At 34.3% G+C, this 17,665-nt stretch overlaps 3 protein-coding genes across 9 annotated transcripts in view; 1 reads left to right on the top strand and 2 right to left on the bottom strand.

Moving 5' to 3' along the window:
* LOC109534468 (uridine diphosphate glucose pyrophosphatase NUDT14) overlaps window positions 1–1,650 on the bottom strand; it is a 3,338-nt gene extending 1,688 nt beyond the window's left edge. The window contains exon 1 of the mRNA XM_019900149.2: window positions 1,126–1,650. Coding sequence (XP_019755708.1) covers window positions 1,126–1,519 — 394 coding nt within the window. The 5' untranslated portion in view covers window positions 1,520–1,650. The remainder of the gene's footprint in view (window positions 1–1,125) is intronic.
* Window positions 1,651–2,036: 386 nt separating this feature from the next.
* Window positions 2,037–3,105, top strand: LOC109534469 (bladder cancer-associated protein). Its single transcript, XM_019900150.2, has one exon. The coding sequence runs from the start codon at window positions 2,365–2,367 to the stop codon at window positions 2,599–2,601; it is 237 nt and encodes a 78-aa protein (XP_019755709.1). The 5' UTR covers window positions 2,037–2,364; the 3' UTR covers window positions 2,602–3,105.
* A 1,312-nt stretch (window positions 3,106–4,417) lies between these two features.
* Window positions 4,418–17,665, bottom strand: part of LOC109534496 (ras-specific guanine nucleotide-releasing factor RalGPS1) — a 32,171-nt gene continuing 18,923 nt past the window's right edge. For 3 of the 7 annotated variants that reach the window (XM_048669009.1, XM_048669007.1, XM_048669008.1), the window contains exons 2-13: window positions 10,714–10,815; window positions 9,255–9,424; window positions 8,910–9,177; window positions 8,691–8,854; window positions 8,389–8,531; window positions 6,797–7,022; window positions 6,208–6,414; window positions 6,010–6,081; window positions 5,139–5,333; window positions 4,906–5,079; window positions 4,725–4,846; window positions 4,418–4,669 (exon numbers count right to left, since the gene is read on the bottom strand). In XM_048669009.1, the coding sequence (XP_048524966.1) occupies window positions 4,548–4,669; window positions 4,725–4,846; window positions 4,906–5,079; window positions 5,139–5,333; window positions 6,010–6,081; window positions 6,208–6,414; window positions 6,797–7,022; window positions 8,389–8,531; window positions 8,691–8,854; window positions 8,910–9,177; window positions 9,255–9,424; window positions 10,714–10,782 (1,932 nt within the window). In that variant the 5' untranslated portion in view covers window positions 10,783–10,815 and the 3' untranslated portion in view covers window positions 4,418–4,547. Of the gene's footprint in view, window positions 4,670–4,724; window positions 4,847–4,905; window positions 5,080–5,138; window positions 5,334–6,009; window positions 6,082–6,207; window positions 6,415–6,796; window positions 7,023–8,388; window positions 8,532–8,690; window positions 8,855–8,909; window positions 9,178–9,254; window positions 9,425–10,713; window positions 10,816–11,118; window positions 11,232–15,165; window positions 15,567–17,665 lie in introns of those variants that run through there. The other 4 variants (XM_048669005.1, XM_048669006.1, XM_019900205.2 and 1 more) reach the window with 4 other exon arrangements.

Raw genomic sequence — 17,665 nt, 5'->3', positions numbered from 1 at the left:
GGGGGGGGTATGTAGAAAAAAATACAGTCTTCTGTTGTCTATGGAATTAGAAAAATTATCGTCGTTTTGTGCAAGGGTGGCGTAAGATGATTGCAAAATTTCATGTTTTCCGTCCCGTTTAGCATGTTTCTCGGAAGCAAAATGAGCAAGAACGCTCGTTTTTACATCATTCCAAAGAGAACTAAATGCGTTTTTAGAAAGTGAACAATCGATAAGGAAATGTTGCAGTTTTCTCAAAAAATGCTTGAATCCAAGAAGTTTTAGATTTGCGTGGTATTTTTTTGAGTTGCAAAATCCACTTGAACATGACGCTGCTTTTTTCGAAGTTTCTCAAGAACCATTCGAGCCACAGAATTCGTTTTGGCATCGTAGGATAGAGAATTGAAAAGTCGAGTTGGAAATTCGAGTAGTTTTGACCCACAAAGCGAAATTTGAACATCAGACACTTAGGTGCAAGATTATGCCAAAATTTCATGTTTTTCGTCCCGTTTTTGCTCATTTCTCGGAGGCAAAATGAGCAAGAACACTCATTTGTACATCATTCTAGAGAGAAATAATTGGCCTTTTTAGAAAGTGAACCAACAATAAGAAAATGTTGGCAGTTTTCTCAAAAAATGCTTGAATTCAAGAAGTTTTAGATTTGCCTGTTTTTTTTTTAGTTGCAAAATCGCTGCTTTTTTCGAAGTTTCTCAAGAACCATTCGAGCCACAGAATTCGTTTTTGTATCGTTGGATAGAGAATTGAATTTTGAAAATTTGTCACTTGACCTTTGATATAACAATTATATAAACAAAAGCCTTTTACTCCTCAATAGTGTTGAATTCAACCTATTACTTAAGTGAATTGCGGCAATTTAACAAATCCTTGCTTGAATAGATTTGATGATCAGTAGCAAATTATTAATAATCATTAATTAATCAATTATCATCAAACATTGTCTTATTCTGTAGAATTTGGATCGAACAAAAAGTTCACAAAGAAAAAATTTGCAACTGAGCTAAAAAATTCTAATATACCTACCTATACACTCGCTGGACAGGCAAAAGCCTTAGTAAAGTAAAAAGAGTTGGACAAACTGGTGAAAATATGGTTTATACGTCCAAGTAAATGAGCTCCACAACTTACCTATCAGCTCTAATGAACCAACTGGAACATCATACCCACACTCTTCTAAAATCTCTTCCCTGGCTATTTCAGCTAAAGACAATTGCTTATCCACAATACCAGCACATAATTCAATAGTTATGCCATTTTCTGGGGGATATTTGGCTGTATCAATGGGATGGTCGATTTGCCGATCTTGGGGATCAATTGTACCCAGATACACGGCAGGCCTGAACTGCTTTACCAATATCAACACTTTTCGGAGTTTGTTGTAGATTATAATTGCCACACTATCATGAATTCCCAATAAGTCCCAAGTTTTCTTCTGTCCGTTTTGAGTGAAATGCATAGTGTAGGGCTTTAAATATATGGATTTTTCCAGTGGTTTCATTACAACGTCGGTGATTTTGTTCATGGTACTTGCTGGTGTATGGAATATTTAGTAAGTAGTTTCGTAGAAAAGAATTTAAAGATCTGGATTGACCGATAAATAACATAAAATTAGGTTAGGAAATGCAACAGTGTCCATACATTTGTCAAACATTGTCAAACAAGTGTAGTGTACACCAGTGGCGTATTTAGCATTTTTGGAGTGGCAGTGTTTAAAAGAGTTAAAAAATGTCTGTATCCAAATGTAAAAGAAGCGGTGGACTAAACATTTATATAATTTTCACGTAAAACTAATAAAAACGGCGTCAAATATCACGTAATTAATGATGAAAAAAATACCTTGAGGAGGGCGGCAAGCCCCCTGAACATAAATACACTGTACACACAACATCTGTACACCATAATGTACAAAAATGAAATTGTTTCCAATTTTGAAAATTACTCTTAACATAAATTAAGTAGCAGAATAATCCAACAGTCCCTTCGAACTGTAGGCTCTAATATGGACAGCCCTTTAGCACTAGAAGAAACCAGATCATCATCATGATGAGAGAGTGAACTTGTGAACAACCTTTAATTAGACGTTTCTGCAGAGACAAGTACTTGTCTCTGGTTTCTGATCAATCTGATCGAGAAATAACCGTGACATCACATCACCTAACCAAAAAAAATCACAATCATAATTTTGTGCTCTTTCTCTGGCTCTTTGTCACAATTCATTCAACAATGGCGCAACGCAAAAGCAAAACAGATTATCCTGCTATGTTGCAGATCTAAAACTTCCAAATAAACGTACGGCCAAGTTAACATAATTATATCTTGAATGGCCATCAAGAGAGCAGATGAACCGATCAACGAATAGACTGAATTATGTATTGCCTGCAATGGTTGATACCAGTTCTGTTGGTGCCCAAACCATCGAATCCTGCACTAGTTCAGACCCATGTAATGTTCATGGTTCTCTACCTGATCGGCTTCTTTTTGGAGAGGAAACCCTGCACAGTGTGCACTCTAGTGTTTTTAGTGACAGTGTTTCTTATATGCTATAGTGGCAGTGGGAATTGCTTGTTTTGGGGCAGTACCTTATGTGAAAACGAAAAGGGATAACCACGGCCTCCTGGAGCGCCTAAAACATTCGAAAAATGGTTGTTGTTGAACGAAAAAGTGACCTACGTGATTTCCTTTTTTGTTATGCTTGTTGATGGTTTAGGTGTACCATTATTTATTAAAAATGTTGTACATATAATACCCTAGTCGTAAACGCGTTTATAACTTAATATAGAACATTTGCCTATTGATATTTAATTATACCAAAGATCACAATTCCCGACTAATAACAGTGCTTTAACAATTTTACACACGCTCTGTATAAACTAACTATATTTAAAAAATAACTTGCCACATTTTATTGCTTACAATCAATTATCAAATCTCTTAAATTTTTACTAAACCCATTACAGCAAATGACTCATTTCTATTTTATATCGTCCACTGCATTTGAAGACTTATCTGTGAATTCTAATGGCAATTGAATGTTCTTAAAATATTCGGGCTCAATGACTAAACCGTGATAGATTTAGTTTACTACTGAATATATTGGATTTTATACTTTGTTGGTTTTTCTCTATGTGCAACAGCCAGTTATAATCAAAAAATAGATTATATACAGTGTAATGTACATTACTCAGCCGAGTCTTGAGTGATTTTTGCCCCTTTAAATGGAAACACATTTAGTGAATGAAATGATGCCTTTATTCTGTAGTGAACCTTTATTGTGTGCAAAACATAAAGCATAAATTGTTACGGATTATGTGTGTTCATAGCTCTAACGGGATTTCTTTGTTGACGTGATATTGAAGACTTTCTTTAGATTGGCTTCAAGTTCAGTACTGCCACATTCACAAATATGCAGATTTTGAGAGCATGTTCTTCAAGTCTGTGTAGTAACTCTTATTTTTCCTATAAAAGTGGTCCAAAAACGCATCTCTATGAACTACATCGAAAGTTGCGTAAAAAATTGGATGCTTTTTAAATTTTTGCTAAAGTTTTGCAACAAATTTCAAGCCTCTGGTCTGCATAGCTTTTTTCATTTCTACACTAATAAATTGCAAAATTTTAATTTTCAAGAGTTTTTGCGGCTGGTTGCGTTTAATAACGGCAAAAGTTATTACTACTGCCGACATAATAATTTGCCAAATTTAGTTTAATGCGAATACATTTGAATTTATCCATTGTTGGTTTTTCTGTTCGAATTACTTCAAGTTAAAGAATATCAAATAAGGAATCACCTTCAATGTAAATGTAGCCAAATCGGCTGAGTCATTTTGTTTCTTTAAATTGAACCCATTGCGCTGTTATTTTGAAAATTGCTAGGGAATAAAATTATCCGTTCATTCTTTAGCGAACCTTTATCGTGCCCAGTACGTTAAGGCAAATTGTATACGCATTATGTATGTGTGTTCTTCGCTTTAACGGAATTTCGTAATTGTCCTGATATTGAACACTTTTTCGTTAGCTTGAAATTGAATCCTTGAAAAATAGCTTTTATTTAACCCATAAAGTTGAGCTAGAAGCGCATCGTTCAGAACTACAGACATCGAAAGTTGCGCAAAAATATCAGATGTTTCTGATCAAATTTCATGACAATTTGCAAGTTCATTTCTCAACGAAAAAATAGCAAAATTTGAATTTTTAGGAGTTTTTTTAAACTAGCTCAGTTTTGCAATACAAGCAAAGGAAATTGCTTACTGGCGCAATAATATCTGTTATTTTTGAGAATACACTCTGTATATGCCAAATACTAGTCCGAGAGTTCCAGAGCGACTGCTCTCTGCTTCGCGTCCAATTAACCAATGAAGCTATTTCGTTTTTGTCATTCAAAGAATAAAAACGCTAAATCATTACAATAAAGAAAATGCTGATATGTATTTTGAATATTGACAAAATATAAAAATCGTTTATTTTTAGAAACCATAAGAAAACTGACATAGCAAATGTGGAAAACGTAATAACAAAATATATACAAAAAACCTAAACATAAACAAAAAAAATTATCACTCGAAAGACATCAGATTACTGGGTAAAGGAGTGGGCTCTCCATTGGCAGCCTGCTGAAGAAGGAGGCACCACCGTTCGGCTAAATGTTTTGTACCAACTCGAAACTTATAGACGTTACCTGAGGGAAATATTTATTTATTTCCTTATAATGCAGTTATTTATCTCTGACATACCTCTGATATGGTCGACTAATTGAAACGAGTCCTGATGTAGCATGCCATCATTATAGAAAACTTGACACCCAGATAAAGAGACCATTTTACAAGGATCACGTTTAAAATCAGATCTTTCTTGTCTACGAAAAAAAAAACACTAATGTAATGGGATTTTTTTGAATAAGTCCATGTAAATTACCCTTTGAAGGATTTTGGAGAAAAATATATTAGAGAGCCAGTCCAAAGTTGAACCCAATATCGCTGCCACGATGAAACAGTCGGCTTTCTGCCTTCTTTAAGTACAGTCTTCCGTCTAACACAACCTTGCAGTGAACACAAACTCTCTTCTGATGTTATTTCGTCTTCAGATAATCTAAAATAAGCGACATTTGTTTGTTAGTATGGAATTCAACTTTAATTTAAAAAGCCCACCTTGTTAGCAGAGTACAATTATCTTCAGTGCTTTGTGATGCTTGAAGTGGCAAATCACTATTAGGTGATGGCAAGTTGTTACGACGCAAACCGGTCAATCTCGAGTCTTCTAAAACGGAGTCGTCCAGAAGGTTCAAAGTTTTGGGAACTTCCTTTGGATCAAAACTGCCAACTTGATATGATTTCGTAAATATACTGAAAACGCATTTAAAAAAATTATTATCAGGAAAACACGAAAAATCGAAAGTGATTTAGCCACGTATTACTTTAAATGGGGTGCACCATGCCCTAAAAATATGCAAATAGTGAATGTGAGGTACTAACTAGAAGAAAAAAAACAGTTGACTCCATGTTCAAGCCTGTAAAATGTATACGCACTGAAATTACATAAAAATGATAGCGATATACAATCGAATATTATTGCGACATGTTCTTTTAAAGTGTGTACATTTTTTATGTATCACCCAATATGAAAACTCACTCAGACGAAATATTAATATTAATAATCGATAAAGTTTTATCACTTAATTAATCAAATACATATATTGCGGTATTAAAATTCGCAAATTTATGAAAAGATCAAGGATCAAAAAGGGCCTTTCTGTTTATCCCCTAATTTATAAAACTAACAATCGTTCGAGTAACAAAAGTGATGATCTAAAAAGTGTCATCCAATAAATAAATATGGTCTACCTTAGAATACTCACAAGATAAGTAGCAGCATCGCAATGCAAAAAAAAACCGTAATAGACTACAAAGAAATAAAACCAAAAACCCAACTGAAAAAGCGCAGCTGAAATGATCATTACTATTTACTAGTTGAATGGCATTTACTCTTCAACTATTAGCTCCGTTCTTTTACCAGACTTACCTAAATGGTAGCACCATTGAGGGGTGATACCCTAATTTGTGAAAATTTCGAGGAAGACTTGTGCTACGAAATCTATAGAAAAAACTGGAGATGTATTATGAATGATATGAAACATCATGTAGTGGAGTGTTGAATGAGTGATGTTGCACGCTTCTGACCATCAATTTGTGCAAATGATTAAATTGTCGCAATACTTACTTTGTTCCCAAACTCCTGCATTTTCTATGCCCAGGAATGAATTTACTGCCCGCAGTGACGGCCTGCAGACGCAAAGAGCCTGAAGACGCTTTAGCGGGCGACAGATTGAGCGAAGCCAACGCAACTGGATCCAATACAACCGATTCTTTAGAACTATTATTTGATGAGCTAGGAGCCGGGCTAGGTGGTTCCAAAGTTAATGATAATCTAAAATGGTTATTTGCTGTTATAAACCACAATTTTAGAACAATTTAAGTAAACCTACAGTAAAATCCTTTACGTTACGACGATGTGTTTTAAATTATAAAATATATACATTGAAAAGGCTGAATCTAATGCCGTGTACACAGTTGACACGACCGAAGCGGGGCGGCCTTATTCTTTATTGTTGCTGTAAAACCCAGCATTACATTTTTGTTTCTAATGAACTTATCTGAGTATTTAAAGATCTCAATCTCCTTCGAGTTCACCCAGAACTCCCCCAATTAAAGTAAAAAATCCGAATTTGAGAATTTTCCGACAATCCAGATCTTTGAAATAATCCCGCTCGCCGAACACTACTAACTATCCATACATAATTCAAACTTACTTGTACTGGTCGTCTTCGACAAACTTCTGCAACTCTTCAATATACCTAATGGAGTTTAAATAATCCTGAACATGAGGAATTCGAGTGAGATGTGAGTAGTCTGAGTGTTGATAATTCGAAATTATTCTGAGTATGTTGTTCATTTTGAACAATCGTTGTTGAGATTCCAGGCCTCCTGAGTGCGGATGCGCCATGTCGATGTAGACCAAATCAGTCAAATACAAACCTATTTAAGAAATTGTTATGTGGAACTGTTGACTTAAAGCCCATGTCCCATGCATCCGCTTATTAGATGATCGGATGGTACGAGTGTTTCTATTGGTCAGTACGGACGAATTGACAGAATCCTCCAACCAATAGAAACACTTTCGTATCATCGTACAAACGGATACATGGCACACGGGCTTTCACCAGTTATGAGTTTAAGGCCCGGCACACACGTACTACTTTTTCCACGCAAGCACCGTTGCTGCGCCTTTAAGTACCTACTAATAAATAAATTAGGAGAATTAGGAGCCCGTAAAGTTGCCCTTATGGTACTTTGCGGCCTTATTAAAGACGCACTCCCTCATAAAACCGCTGGCAGTAAATAATGGATCTTCGAGCCTCCATAGTATCATTTTGTCTACGGGTTGTAGCACACGCACAAGAAATTCCCAAGCTAAATGGGCGCAGTAAAAAAGTTTCCGAAAGCACGAAATATTTTGTTCGGAACCTACCATGATCGGGTGAAAAAATCAATGCGTTAGTTGCCATTGTTTGGTCGCAAATGTTTCCAGACGAGCTATTTCTCCGCTATAATTTTTCGAAGTTTTGCTGCCTATAAACATAGATGGTATGCGTATTTGATTATTAGGTTTTTATATGCATCTCCAGTTTAAAATATACCACTAACTGATTCTTTTCCGGGAAATATAATAATAGTAATTCAGTAGTTCTTACTACAAGCAAAAAAATTACTAAGTTCAACAGCGTAATAAGAAAAGTGGCCCCTAGAAATTCGTACGTGTGCAGCAGGCCTGAGGTCTTCGATTAATCCGAGATATAAAATTTATATAATTATTAATTAATTTAAATGTTTAACATTTCTTTACTGAGTATTAATCAATATTTTATATGTTCAATTTGTTGTTGTTAAATTTAAGAAAGCATTCTAAACGAGTTAGTTGACAAAAACGTTACGTTCGTCATTCAAGAAAGCGCTAACATTTATCTTTATCGCATGAGAAAGCTAATAAGTAATTTTAACTGAATTTTAGGCTTCACAGAAAATTTTGAGCTGGTCACATTTTTACATTGGCTTCACCCAAAAAAATATGTCAAACATCAGACTTGTTTTAATAGAACAGTCTATTACGATTGCATTATTAAATTATATAGGAAACATAGGAATATTAAATTATATAGGAAACATACTTTACATATGGTATAACACAAAGCATAAATATAATATGCAGCTTTTTTGAGTCACCCTGTATAGCTGAAACTAATTTTAAAATGTGGCCCTCTTAAAATTCTACAACTATTCATTTCCCCGTCAGATAAAGTCTCGACTAAGGTGGGCCACCCTATACATTTACCAAAATATTTACCTAAATAAGGGATGCAAGGCAATTTAAGACTTTCAATATGACTTCTCAAGTTTGCCCAATTATTTTCATCTGAGAATACTTCAGCCAATTTATCAAATGTTTGCTTATCTTTCTTTGGTAGGGAACCCCATGTTTTTGATAATCTGAAACAAATTAGTAACTTTGGTATAAAAAATAAAATAAACTCCGAAGTTATGTTTTRTACAATAAATGCTGAAATGMRMCYYATGAATTAAATGAATGAACACTTAAAGCTGAAATGATAAWATAAACGCACACTCTGCTATATCAAACTGGCTTACCTATAAACAGAAGCACTTTGCAAGGCAGATATAACTGCAAAAAGCGAATGCAGATTATTAAGTTCATATAATTTCTTCGCTATCCTAATAAAGAAGGCGAGAGTCTCCGCCCGGTGTTTTACAGTCGCTCCTGCAAGAACTTCTTGTACTGTCCAAAAACTTACCTAAAACAGTCCAAAGCTGTACATTGAAACGCTCGGATTAAATTGAAATAGTTACATGATTAAATCGTCTAGAAAAAGCCACAACATTTGGCGCAACATTGAGCTTGTTCTTCTTATTCCATCCGCAACTAGTTAACTCATCGGGCTGGATGTTGAAGAAAACCGGCCAGTCCAATATGGTTAATTGAGCGGCGAAATCTTCAGCTGGGATTCTGAGTATGTCGAAAACGGCACAGCTATAGTTCTGATGACAAGCGTTGTGGCATGCACGGTTCGGAAGACTTTGAGTCTTGGCATGAACAGGTACAGATGTAAGGCAGTTTCTATAACGAATAACTACAATTCGCCTGATTCGGGCCAAATACGGAAGATTTTTTCTTAGTTATCGTAATAATCTTACCCATAGTTGTAGTAGCAGCCTGCTGGTCCAGGTCCGCTAGATACTATGGGGGCTGAACTTTTTCTACGTATGCTATCTGAGGTTTTTGCAACACAACCATTGTGTGAATTATTGTCAGTCGGTTGATTAGTCACATGACAATGTGTAGTCGGGATAATATCATCTGAATTCTGGAATAAGAYCACCATTAATGAATTCATCTACTCTTTTTCGCAGTTATTTGGGTTTCAAAAGTAACACTTTAAAGCCCCGTGTAGGATAATAATATATAATATATATAAAAATGAACGTTTTCTCGCAACTTCAGATGCTTCAATAATAAATATAACTTGCAATCTAGAACAAGTAGCAACTTGAAATGTTCACAATCTACAGATGAGACGTAAATTTCAAAACCTTCATAATTTCATCTGAATCGCGTCAGCTGATGATTTTTACGCTATTTGTAAATGTTGGTCTAAAAATAAAAAATGCTTAAGATTCGATCTAGAACGAGTTACAACTTGCTTTCTCAGTCTATCGAGAGCATTTGACTCTGGAAACAAACAAACAAACAAACAAAGTACTGATTCCTGGTGATTATGCTAATGACAACTTGAGAGTTATTGGGCGTTTCGAGCAATATTTTCGTCTTCAGATAACTTTTCTTTTTGACTGACATTCTGTTAATTAGTTAGAGTTAATTTTGTAATTAGAAGCAGATCATGTTGCATAAGCACCGTATCTTCAAAATGTATGCATTTTCCTTTGAAATGTGTATTATTTAAATGGAAAGTATAATATAATAAGACACTAAATTCAATTACCAAAGACCTGGTAAGTTAAGACTCAAATTATTCAGAATTGATAGTAAAACCCACAAATAGCATAACATGCAGGGAGTTTGTTTCTTTATCCAGTAATCTTTCAATAAATTCTGCAGTCGACAATTTAACACAAAAAGMACGCGCATTTGTAGTTATGAGTTAGGTTTTTATTATTACCRGTCCCACTGTGTTTTCTTCAAAAATTGTGGGCTGAATGTAAAGTTACTGAGAGAACCGCACTTACACGTACAAATCCATACCGCATACTTAATCTTAAACAAAACAATCATTTATTGAAAAGCAAACGAGAAATAAAATTATCCAAATTGAAATGACGCAATGCTTTTTGCGATATGATTTGAATACACGTTTGGTTTTGTTTAACGTAATTGTACGTCATCTATAATGCATACATGTGTATGGTGCAGTGACTTGATCAATCACAAGTAACTTTTATCATTGTTGAATGAAACAATTTATTATCCTAAATTAATTGAAACGAAAATAAAATTAGAAATGGATTGTATCATAGTCTAAGCTGATGTGGATTTTCAGTTTCCCTTTAAATAATTGATTAATTCCAGTTACTGATATACTTATTGGAATCAAATTAATCTCTAATACCTACATGCAATTATGACTTCACAACATACCTCAGATATTTTGAGAGTGGCAAGACTGTCTCCAGAAATATCTCTTGGTATCTCAGAGTAACGGAGCATTTTCAGGTCATGGCGGTCTTTTATGTGTTGGAACTGTAACAAAACAGTCTAGTCAGGATTATTTTTAACTCATAGTTCGAGCTTCTTTAACCTTAAACTTGATAGCATCCAAGCTTTCATTAAAATGAGCATGTAGACAGATATATTGCACATAGTCTTTAAGTGTAACATTAACAGATATGTACTGGCCAATTAATTGATGATGCTAGTTTCTAGTTGATACAATGTTTGCTTCAACGCGTATTAAAACAGTAATAGTTAAAGTGACAAAAAATTTAAACAAACCAGATACTTTTTCACGTTTTAGATCACCGCGTTAATTGAATCCGTACTTACAAGAGAAATTCCACAAAAACGAGCACGATTTTTCCTCAATTCTGCCATAACAACGACTTCAACTGGCAAGCAACAGAACAACAGCGATTTTAATTAATCTCTACTGTACATTACCATGTCGTTAATTATGACTTATGTTATCTAAATAATTTATTTGGTGAAGATTACAGAAAATATTCCTCAAATGGTATGGGGCTACGATAAGTTTCGAGTGATCAAAAACTCATGTCGGATGTCAATATCCTGTTGGATACAAATAAGTACTGAATTACTATCGACTTGCTCTAATAAAAAATGAAGTCCAAAAAAATTGTCGATTCGAAGTATCTATTTTTCTGTATTGGGAGTTTGAGGCGTGCTTAAATATGTTTTATCAAATTTCTATGGCCAAATCAAAACTCACTATATGCATGAATAAGCTGCGTTTCCTCGGTCACTATCTTTCCTACCTTATCTCACTATATTGCAGTCGGGTTTATGGTAAATGTTTATATAAAATTGAAGAACACAAAGGATGTTGGTACACAATTACAATAGAAATATCTATATCAATAACAGTGGAAGTTTGTACATTTAAGAGTGTGGTTTCTCTGCAAAAAATTCCCAAGCTCTATACTTTTTCCGAATCAGATCAGAATCACTGGAAGAAATACATGTGGATGATCAAAGATATTAGATGAATTGCCAAATGCCTGCTGAAAAATCATCCGAAATGTATTCATTAGTTTAACGATTCATAAACGTTTACATACATTATTAAAATAGTAATATGATTACAAAGAAGTTAAGCATTCAGAATCCTCCGATATAGATCCCCCATTACCACAAAGAGTTTTGTAGAAATCCATTTTTTGCAGAAGCTTCATAACTGTTAAATTGAAAGTGGACATCAATTTTCAGGCATTTGCATAAGTTCAAAGTTATTTAATTGTAATCGTAAATTTTAAAACATTGACTTGATGATTTGATTTTGAAGCGATTCCAAATCTTGTCCCATGTATCTCATATTTTCTCATTATAGGAAAGACATTCAAACAATTGTATTTTCATTCTATTCGTTGGTGCCACATCGACACCCTTAGGTTTTTCAGTCAAAAGTTTCGTCTTACAGCTTTATCCTTGAATTTATTCCTGCATAATAACTTGAAATATTTGGTTCCTCTCATTATATGTCCCGTATAAAGCAGTTTCCTTTCTTTGACTGTTATGACTATTTCCTTTTCTTTATGCATGCGTGTTTCTTTTAATACTCGAATGATTTCGTCCTTAGTTGGATTCCAAATGCACTTTTATTTTCTAGTGAACTGCCTTTAGTAATATTTAAAAACCATGCAAATAGAAGCGGTTTCCATATTCAGCTCAGCTTTTAGAATTTTTATTCTTCGACCAGTTCAAAAACGAATGCAAACATATGTGTATCCTAGAACCAAACCCCATTTTCACTTCTCTGTCGTAAATTCCAATTATTTCTTCCTATATTACAAGATAGAAATATGGGCATTTAAAAATGGCTTGAAAGTCTTGTTATTTAATTTTTAATTACGGTTTATACTCATGGGGCACTTCCTGCAGAGTCTATATAAAGTCTATTAAAACAATATAAAAATCCAAGCACATAACAGTCATTTGCAGTGCAATAAATTGCATTTATAAATAAGATAGAAAAAACCTAATGTAGCGTTGACTTAAAATGTATCAGTTCCAGTATCTTGACCGACATAGAATAAAGTCAAGCATCTTGCAATTAAAATGTACCGTTTTATCAACTATTTGGAAATGCCATCAGAATATCAAAGTAGTAGTCTAATTTCAAACTAAAACATCAATAAAACAGTAGAATGATCAGGAAGAAACAATCTTCAAGTTTAATAAGAGAATAAAAACTATACAATACTAACTGCAGACTAACACATTTCAACCAATGGAAATTGAGCTTTGGAGAATTAGTTGCTCGCATCTTTACTGCATGAATCAATTTCAATGGCAGATTTGAATTTTATACCGGTAGGGATTAGGAACGATGCAGTTAATTGATCGCACCCCAAATCTTCCGAGATCTCAATAAATTTTGCATTGACTAAACTTATAATAATCTAGATTCCAGAAATAGCCGCAAAAAAATATTCGAATTGATTTACTGGTTCACTAGGAGAATGAGTTCAAATGATTCTTTCAGTCGCTGAAAACATGGCTTTACATTGCTAAACGAGAATTTCTCCAACGTGTAACTCATGTTCTTGCTACTTGTTCGTCTTTAATTTAAAATTAAACAATACATTATCCCGCTTATAAACGCGGGTGTCCCACTAAAGAAAAACACGTTTAAGCTGTTTCAACAGACATAAAAAAATTGAACTATTGACCCAAAAAAATTATATCTCGAAATGGATGAGACACATGTAGGTATAGGAAAGGCTTGTAAACCTCTAATTCATCAAGTAATATTTGATTCAATGAAACTCGACTCTAAATTACCGGATGTCCAATTAAAAATTTGGAATTCAGTAAAAGTATTTTTGTTACAATTTTCAATTATACAAGCGCACAACACAGCTAATAAAACTGCTCAAGAAAATGAAAGTTCCATAGCTAAATTTGCCCTAACTTTAGAACTGGATGAATTCTGATCGCTTAAAGCAATTGGGTTCCTGTTTGAAGCGTTATTGAGCCCCGTTTGGTTTTTAGTTAGTCAATGTTTTGGTAAAAATAAAACACCTAAGATACATTTTTTAAAGCGTGCAAAAGTTTTGCAAGGTTCGGCAGGCTCCAGTTGGACATAAAAGAGGTTTTTTGGATCTCAACAACAGCTCGAAACGGTTTTTGAATTTTCAGCCATATCTTCTATTTAAAGGGTGGTATCAAAAAATTAAATTTTGGTTTTGCAGCTATAATATTTCTCCTCTTGCTTCCATTTTTACATTTTTTTTGTAATTTTGGTTCGATTTAAGACAAAAATTCGATATACAGGGTTACATAAAAAATTACTCAAATCAGAACTGTCCCCGAAATCTGTGATTCTAGAAGGTTTTCAACAAAGTGCAAATATTTCGTTCATTCATGCCAGCCGGTATGTTGATTTTTTTTCTGAAATCGACTGTGAAGGTTTAGCTTCTGAACCCCAGGTTATGAAAAGAAAATGGATTCAAGAGCAGAAAATTTATCACTTCAAGACCAAAAAGTTGATTGTTTTAAGGCCACACTGTAAATAATAGAGCTTGTTGAGAAATTGCTTCCGAGACCCGAGCTCTATCTTACTTCTTGTGGATTTTTCACCTTATTTTGCATTGTTTGATTTGCCACCCTGTAGAAGCTTAATCTGAAGCACTAATTTATTGCACAAACAGGCACTAATGGAAAAAGTGGAAAAACTAAATAACGCTTCAAACAGAAATCGATTCCCTGGTAGCAGTAAGAATCTATTCAGTTCCAAAAAATTAGTCAATTTTATCAATGTAACGTTGAATAAATTGTTGTTAATTTAGCAGCTTAAAAGCAGTAAAAAAATGCGATTTTGCTTTAAAGATTCAGGACTATACGGTGATGCAGGTGTGCTAAAAATTGATGTTTAAACTTTAGTTGATTTTAGTGTTACTTTTAACAGTACATAATTTAAATTTAGAAAAATGGTTATCATGTGAGTCACATACTGTTTTATTATTAAATTGGTATTACTTGTATAGAATCCTAACTGACCTTTTTAATATTATTGAGCGGAAAATCGTCAACAGGTTTGAAAATTGGCAACTGGTCTTGAATGCTAAATTGATCCTGTTTTATAGCCTAATAAAGAATGATATACATGCATAAATAAATGGCTGTCTGCGTGTTTATACGTAATTTTATGCCATGGCGTCAATTGCTGGCGAATAGTAAATTTCAATTAGCCTGGATCATTTACATTAATATTTCTGTTGTTTCAGTTATGAGCTTCATTCGGACTTTCATTCTCTGATATGAGAGATTGTAAGAGAAATTAGAAAGGGATATATGAACAAAACAAGCCTCAACTGCAATTGAATTTGAAGATAATCATGAATTGAAACTCACAAAACAGGTCACGGCACTTTTGCATTTCACCAAATAATTCCTCTTGCAACTGTTGACTTCATACGTTTCTCCAGAATTTTTAAAGATGGAAATACCCATTATTTTTCACTTGCAACTAGCGAGTACGAAAAATTCAGTTTCACCACCTGATTAGTATCGACTCGAATTTCAGGGCCTTTTTTCACGCACTAATAGGGTTGCCACGCCGTCCGCACAATACTGTGCAATCCTTTAACCCGCACCACTTTTCTAATTACAAACGTTAATTTAGACGCGCTTCTAAGGTGAGACTGAATTACAAAAAAAGTTCAATAACTATATTATACACTGCAACACGATTGAATTCGTAAACACTAACACGCTTTATTGTTTATAGGCGAAACGATGTCGATGCACTGATTGATGCCAAGTGTGTCAGTAAGACCAGTGGATCATCATTGTGCATCAACTCGCTAACATACAGTATGTTGTGTCTGATTTACTGGCAAAACCAGTAGCAATTTTCATGTAATGGATGCTAAAGACCTGAAATTGATGAACACGTTTTATTAGAGCGCAATGTAATAGATATTCCATTCGAGTTTCAAGAAGGTTAATATTTGCAGAATCGTCCAAGTTCAACAATCACGCGCTTATGATCGATCAGCAGTTTTTCTTGACAATGACCCCTACTATTACATTAAAGCTCATTCAGGTGTTTTGAGCATTCATAGATGTTTATTATATACTTTTTTGGGATCGAGACATTATTGATCATATTCATAATTTTGCAAGTGAGACAAGGAATAAAGAGATAATATATAAATTATTCAAACGCGAAGGACAAGAAGGGGTAGGACCCACCAAGTCAAAATCACTTGTAAAATGGTGAAAATTGACAGAAGCTTGGAAAAAGCACTGAAACATCTTAACAACTCCATGAAGAAATGAAGAATACCAGACGTGTGTAAAAACTACCCACAAATCACCATTCTGTCGTCATATACAGATTCCTTACCAAGATTATCACTTTAACTGATTGGCCAACCAGTTAGGTCTTTACCAACCTGTAGAATAAACAGATTTTCGAAATTCTGCATGCAACACACTTACAGAACCAGCTAGCGGACTTTCGGAGCATTCGAGTACGTGAAAACATTTCTGTCCTGCATAGCATGAATAACTCCAGAATTAATCGGATGCAATAAGGAATACATATAAGACATCTTTCCTAAAAAGAAATGCTGGTCCTGGAACTTCCAAACTGTTTACATTGGTGTTAAGAAACCAATTTAAAACACTGCGAAATGAAGCAAGATTCGCTGACGACATCGCCCTCATAATCAATGAACCAAAAGAAGTGCTAGATCGGACTAAAAGTAATACTTTCGAAGAGCAAGATAATTAGTAATATAGAATATATTGTAAACATGTAATAAGACTGTAGAACTCGAGAACCAAGCGGAATGTCTTGAAATAGGGAGTACAAATCATGGTAATGATCAGAAAGATTGCCGAGCAGTTGGAGGTGAAGAGAGAACTGGACTGAATCATGCTGGGAACAAGTCAGAACCGGCAAGAGCAGAAACAAGAACATCCGATTAGTTGAAGAGAGATTAGAGAAGAGAAGAAGATTAGAGATGTCGCGGACATCTAGAAACATTTCTCAGACCTCAAAGGGTACTGGTTGGGTACATGCCAAATGCCAAAGAAACCCAAGACGGATGAACTGATTGATATTAACACATTGACGTTCAAGACAGACAAAGCGTGGTGCGGGCAAGAAATTATATTTTCATCTTCACCCACCGGACACCTTTATTAATACCATAAACATTATTAGTAAATTATTTCCTTAATAATACTGAATGTTCTACTAACTTATCGGTGAGGATCTTCATTCCAAGTATTTTTATTGCAATAATCACTGAAACGATGTAAAAGAACGACTCTCATATCGGGTTGGCAACCGACCTCGAAAGCGTAGCATAATCGCGAGTAACTGACTTCCGTTTACAAACTTTGTAGGTAATATAATATGAAAAAGTTTGAACAATAGATATGTTTGTTCGTGTCCACACATTATTATAACATAGATCGATAGATATTATATCTAGCAGTGTCTATAGGAGGGTTTCTTTGCAAATATTTATTTTTTTAGATAGACATATTTATATTTTTAAGTCTCATAAACTTTAGTAAATAATTTTCCATTTTGTATTAATATGAACATTTCATTTTAGAGAATGTTTTAAAAACGAGACTATTTCCTAGTGGCGTTTTTAGCCATTGATCTCCAAGGCATCTTTATAAAACAGAAATAACAGCAAAAATATTTGCTAAAACTGTAAATCTGGCGCTTCATGCAGTAAAACTGCTCAAGAAGAAAAAAATCGGTATAATTATTTTAACATTGAATCATCTAAGAAGGACATCAGACTTTGCTAATTATTTAAAAACCGTGGTAATTTTAAGTAATTATGACAATATTTTGATACTATCTGTAGCTTTCGTCTGAACA

Source organism: Dendroctonus ponderosae, unplaced genomic scaffold, assembly GCF_020466585.1.
Source record: "Dendroctonus ponderosae isolate FM_Combo_2020 unplaced genomic scaffold, Dpon_F_20191213v2 Dpon_F_20191213_8, whole genome shotgun sequence".
Lineage (NCBI taxonomy): Eukaryota > Metazoa > Arthropoda > Insecta > Coleoptera > Curculionidae > Dendroctonus > Dendroctonus ponderosae.
The sequence above is the reverse complement of the archived record's forward strand: the minus strand, read 5'-3'. Positions and strand labels throughout refer to the sequence as shown.

What these genes read in the sequence shown, in the direction of transcription:
- LOC109534469 (XM_019900150.2), top strand. Translation starts at nt 2,365, where the DNA reads ATGTATTGCCTGCAATGGTTGATACCAGTTCTGTTGGTGCCCAAACCA.